This window comes from Phoenix dactylifera, chromosome 14, assembly GCF_009389715.1.
Source record: "Phoenix dactylifera cultivar Barhee BC4 chromosome 14, palm_55x_up_171113_PBpolish2nd_filt_p, whole genome shotgun sequence".
Classification (NCBI taxonomy): domain Eukaryota; kingdom Viridiplantae; phylum Streptophyta; class Magnoliopsida; order Arecales; family Arecaceae; genus Phoenix; species Phoenix dactylifera.
Window position 1 is genome coordinate 5,769,293 of NC_052405.1, and position 5,064 is coordinate 5,774,356.

Consider the following 5,064-nt stretch of genomic DNA (forward strand, 5'->3'; position numbering starts at 1 on the left):
GCTTAGCAGGCCGTCACCGACGTTTTTAGAAAGCATCGTGTCATCTCAGCCTAGGCTTCCAACAATGCTTCTAGAAAACGTCGGGTTAGCTGGGCTAGTTTTGGCTTCGGACGATGCTCATAAGCGTCGTCGGAGGCTTAGGATTCCCACGACGCTTACAACGCTGTCTAATCTGGATTTCTTCCGACGCTACTAAGAAGCGTCGGCAAATTTTGGCACAGTGATCAAATTGTCAACGCTTCACTTTTGCCTCGACAATTAAGAGTCGAAAAAAGTCATTTTTGCTGTAGTGAACATAAATATAGTTTATTATAGTTAACTTTAAATTAGGCCACTTTGGAAGATTGTGGGAAGCTTCTATGAGCTCGTTTGGTCTGCGGAAAGCATTTTTTCTTCTAGAAATATGATTCCTGTAAAATAGATTCCTAGCAAGAGGATGCCTGAAAAAGTACTTTTGGCATGTTTGATTGACCATGAGAAAGTGACAGATTTTCAGAGTGCTTATATTTGGTTGACTATCCACTTTCCTGAAAAAGTTATGTGTAATTTCTATTGTACCCTTAATAAAAATTAGGTCTTTACTGTTTCTTTAATGCTAAAGGGCCTTTTTGGAAAAAAAATAAAAATAAAAAATAAAAGTAACTTTTCCATGTTTCTCATGGAAAAGACTTTTCCATGAAATGTGGGAATCATATTTTCATGGGAATACAACTTTTCCATCTCTCTCTTTTGAAAACTCCAATCAAACAAGAGATATCTCATTACTTTCCGTTAACCACACTTTCCCCCCTTCTTTTTCCGTGAACCAAACGAGCCCTATAAGTTCAAAGGAGATGGGCATCAAAATGATGGCAATGAATGAAATATGAGAGTATAACAATGTTATAACTTAGTTGCTCCATTTTTTTTTCAAGTGTCAATAAGAATGAGATAGGGTCGCTTGGACCTACCCCTCTCCCGACTCTATGGTCGCTATTGAACTCTAAAAAGCAACTAGGATCCTCTGCAGCGCGCGAGCTGCACTGCAAAATGCTATGTAGCCCTCTATAGCCTCGATAAGAAAATGGATGACTATCAAATAATTTGCACCATATATGATATAGTACATGCTTATGGACCATCTTGTTTGGTGGGCCTCCATCTTCTGATGGCAGACATCGAGCACTACAAAGCACTTTGCTGTGGGGCCCATGCACCATAGAGGATCCATGCTCAATAGATCCTTCTCTCAAAAAGCATGAAAATCTTATACCATGGCAAGTGACGCAATGAAGGTGGAGGACCACCTAGAATAGTTATATAAGTACTCCTAAGAGGCATCTCAATTCTTCTGTGGACTATTGTTTGGTGCAATCTAAGACTACATGCTTTGGAAAGTTTTAAAATAGGCACCACAACTTCACAACATAGAGGAAAGGGAGAAAGCCCTTCTCCACTTTAACTTTCTACTGTTCCTCATCTCCTTATTTTCCTTTAGCTATTGACTTTCATGTTGTCTCTCAGGATTCTTTCTTACTATGATTTTCTGAAAGGTGATTGTGGAAAGTTTATGCATAGGTCCTCTTCTACTCCTTCTTCTTCTTCTTCTTTGGTACGGCTCACACCCAATGCGGCCAATAAGACCAGAAAATAAAAAGCTACAAAAAAACTTTGATGCAGACTCGTGACCAGGTAGGAGCCACACTCCCCTCATAGATTCTCTTTTTGATGGCACCATAATGAAATGGCTTAAACAATAGACGTTTAGATACTGGGCCAACCTAAGCAAATGAAAGTTATTTAAGCTTTAAATGTCCAAAGAAGTTACTATACGAAGTGAATGACCAATAATGGATGTGTAATCAAAGAAAAAAAGAGGACATCACCTTGAACTAATCTGGTCTCTTAAACATTGCAAAAAACCTAGAGTCTTATAACACCACAAGAACCTGCCACTCTTTCTGGTTCCTTGATAGCACACCTTACCCAGGCTTAGCAGCAAGGAAGAGGACAGAATTGATAGGACCAGTCAAATGTACACATATCTGATGGGGCCTCTCTCTGTCTCTCTCTTCCTCCCTCCCTCCACCCTCCCCTCTTGCTCAAACTTGTATATAAACTAGGCTAGGCCTGCCATCAGACCCACCCTGCCTTGCTGCTTTGCTCTTCTGTTCTCTCCTCCTTACTTGGCTTTTAATACCAACCCTCAGCTCTCCACAATGGAAGCCTTCTCATACGAGCAGCACCAAGACCCTTTCTTTCTAGACTCTCCTATCCTTCCATCCACCCTCTTTGAGATGCCCCTTCCCACACAGCAAGTTGGAGAGATGAACAATAACTCCCCTTCTTGCTTCCCCTACTGCTTCTCACCTGAAGCCATCCTAGGGGTCTCATCAGTTGATACCAGAGCCTATGAGAGCAGCAGCTCTCTTGACACTGCCGCAAAAGCTCCTTCACTTGAGAGTCAGGTTGCTCCTCCACCAGTGGTAATGGAATCCCATGATGAGAAGGTTCCCAAACACCATGGCTCCATGGGGAAGAAAACAAAGAATGGAGGCAAGACTTGCTTGAGTTCAGGTCACTCCAAAGTAAGGACAGCAGAAATCGTTGACCATGCAAAAAAAAAGATTTCTGTCTTTCGAGTGGTTGGCAGGTCCTGTTTTCAAATATTTCATTTTTCTTTGCTAAGTGATGTTTCATGTCGTTAGAGTGCGAAGGAAAGCAAGAGTGGGAAGCAGAGAAAACACAATGGTGAGTTGAAGGGAAAAGAGGAGAAGAAGCCCAAATGTGATGATTCCAAAGCCACAGAGGCTGGTGAGGAGCTCCCTGCAGGGTACATTCATGTAAGAGCAAGGAGAGGTCAAGCAACAGACAGCCACAGCCTTGCGGAAAGGGTACTACTCTTGCACACTTGAATGCACCCTTTTACTATTGTGACCAAAATGATCTGTAACTCATAGTTTCAGAACATGTCATTGGGGTTTTCAGGTCAGAAGGGAGAAGATTAGTGAGAGGATGAAGATGCTGCAGGGTCTTGTTCCTGGCTGTGATAAGGTGAAGCTTCTCTCTATATTGTGCCACTTTGTATACAACTACAAGGATTAGATTTAGAGACATTTTACTGAACGATTGCTAATGGTTTTGATTTGTAGGCTACTGGAAAGGCCCTAATGCTGGATGAGATAATTAACTATGTGCAATCTTTGCAGCACCAAGTTGAGGTAGAACTGATAAATTTATAGTCTCCCTCCTTATTTGGCAGATCTGAAGTGATTCTAATGCAGCATATTTATTGCAAGTGCAGTTTCTTTCCATGAGGCTTGCTTCCACAAATCCCCTGTTATATGACTTTGGGGTGGATCTTGATGACTACATGAATAAATCAGAGGCAGGATAAAAATCCAAAATTTATTTTATATGTCTTTGTTTGTAGTTCCTTGTTATGCATTGATTTCCGTGCATGGTATCTGATATTGGTGGATTTGTAACAAAAAATTCAGAAAATGGGGAGCATACCTCTTCAAGTGCCACTTGTGAACCAAACCACTCACATTCAGCCTACAGCTTTTGAGAATGCTACAAATAGCTACCAAATGATGCATCCTTCTATGCCTCTTTCACTACATTGCCAGGGACCCACTGCCTTTCCTCAGGTCTTTATTCTGTTTAAAGGATCATTTATTTTGAAACATAAAGTTCTTAACAAGTTATCCAAATATATGTCCTTTGTTACTAAATAAAGCACTTCTTTTGCAGGATGGTGGCAGTCTTATGATCCAAGTGGGAGAACAAAGACAACAAATTCTCAATCAATTTGAGTTCAACAATATGAGCTCTTTTCAGTAGATAAACAATAGCCTTTGATACTCTTGGTAAGCATAAGAAATATGCCTTAAGGCCAAATCCATGGTGCTCCCTTATATTCTCTTTATCTTACCTCAAGTGTGCTTCTCTTCTCATGTTTTCCATGTTCTTGTAACTGCAGCATGAAGAGAAACAGTACTGTGGCCAGTTGGAGACATAGCAGTACAAGAGACCCAGATGGACAGCTCTCTCGTTGCTCTTGAGATGGTTTTTGCCCACAATGCCTTGCTCCTCATTCCATGTCAATAAGAGCTTCCTTCCAGAGTTTGCACTAAATTTGTGACACAAGGGCAAAGCCAGGGCATGGAAAAGCTGACAATGTTGAGACTGTATCTCCAATAGATTCATGCACAATACCAAGAGGCTATTCCTGGATGTTAAACTTAAAAAGAATAATAAGAAAAATTAAAAAGTTGTTTTTTTTTTTTATTTTGTAATATTCTCAGTTTTACACAGAGAGAGAGGGGGGGAGAGAGCTGAAGGATCCTTGTATCACAGGAAGCTGATAAGACTGGGCACTGAGATAAGATTTCTTTGCTGCTTTTTTGGACTTTTTTTTTCCGAAAATTCATGCGTATTTGTATAATCTTCAATATACTGTTATTGTTGCTATTTAAGTTGTGGATCTGAGCAAAATATACTGAGTGTATGATTGTAGACAAGGCATCTTAGTGGAAAATATATGCTTCACTTTTTACTAGGCACAATGTTTGTCCTTGACCATGACAATTCTCACCAAAACTATAGAGAACTGAAGAATTTTATGTCTATTTTTATCTAATGCATTTGCAGTCATTAGTTTTTTTTTATTTTTGGTATTCAGGAGATTGGAGGCATACAACCATGTGAAAAACAAATAGTCTGAAAAAATAACAGAATTTCTCTTTTTTTGTTCACAGCCTTTATATTAAGTGCATCAATTTTGGAGTATTCATTTGTAATAACTTAGGACCTCACTTAAGAAAAGTTAGCCGAAAATTATTTTTTTAGGTTCGTTAGTTCTGTATAAGTACCCAAAATATTCTCAGTAAATAACTGATGTGGGACTAAACACACAACCGCATGGGTCCTCACAACTCTCTCGTTCAAGCTCTGACGTCCTCGTCAGGCTAAAGATTTAAGTCGATTCAAATCTAATCATAAACATTACAATTGGATTGTGGTCATCCTCTATGAACCCGTGTTGTAGTGTTTTCTAGTCCATATAGGCTATAGGCCAAG

General features: G+C 39.8%; 1 protein-coding gene across 1 annotated transcript; it reads left to right on the forward strand.

Moving 5' to 3' along the window:
- The first annotated feature begins 2,132 nt into the window (after positions 1-2,132).
- LOC103708127 (transcription factor bHLH137-like) lies at positions 2,133-4,538 on the forward strand. The gene is made up of 7 exons (XM_008792905.3): positions 2,133-2,567; positions 2,688-2,873; positions 2,968-3,033; positions 3,132-3,200; positions 3,284-3,632; positions 3,736-3,851; positions 3,965-4,538. The coding sequence occupies exons 1-5, from the start codon at positions 2,199-2,201 to the stop codon at positions 3,374-3,376; spliced, it is 783 nt and encodes a 260-aa protein (XP_008791127.3). The 5' UTR covers positions 2,133-2,198; the 3' UTR covers positions 3,377-3,632; positions 3,736-3,851; positions 3,965-4,538.
- Positions 4,539-5,064: the final 526 nt, after the last annotated feature.

What these genes read in the sequence shown, in the direction of transcription:
- LOC103708127 (XM_008792905.3), top strand. Translation starts at nt 2,199, where the DNA reads ATGGAAGCCTTCTCATACGAGCAGCACCAAGACCCTTTCTTTCTAGAC. An exon ending in TGAGTTCAGGTCACTCCAAA is followed by an intron (nt 2,568 to 2,687) that starts GTAAGGACAGCA and finishes TCATGTCGTTAG; the next exon opens with AGTGCGAAGGAAAGCAAGAG. An exon ending in TTGTTCCTGGCTGTGATAAG is followed by an intron (nt 3,034 to 3,131) that starts GTGAAGCTTCTC and finishes TTTGATTTGTAG; the next exon opens with GCTACTGGAAAGGCCCTAAT.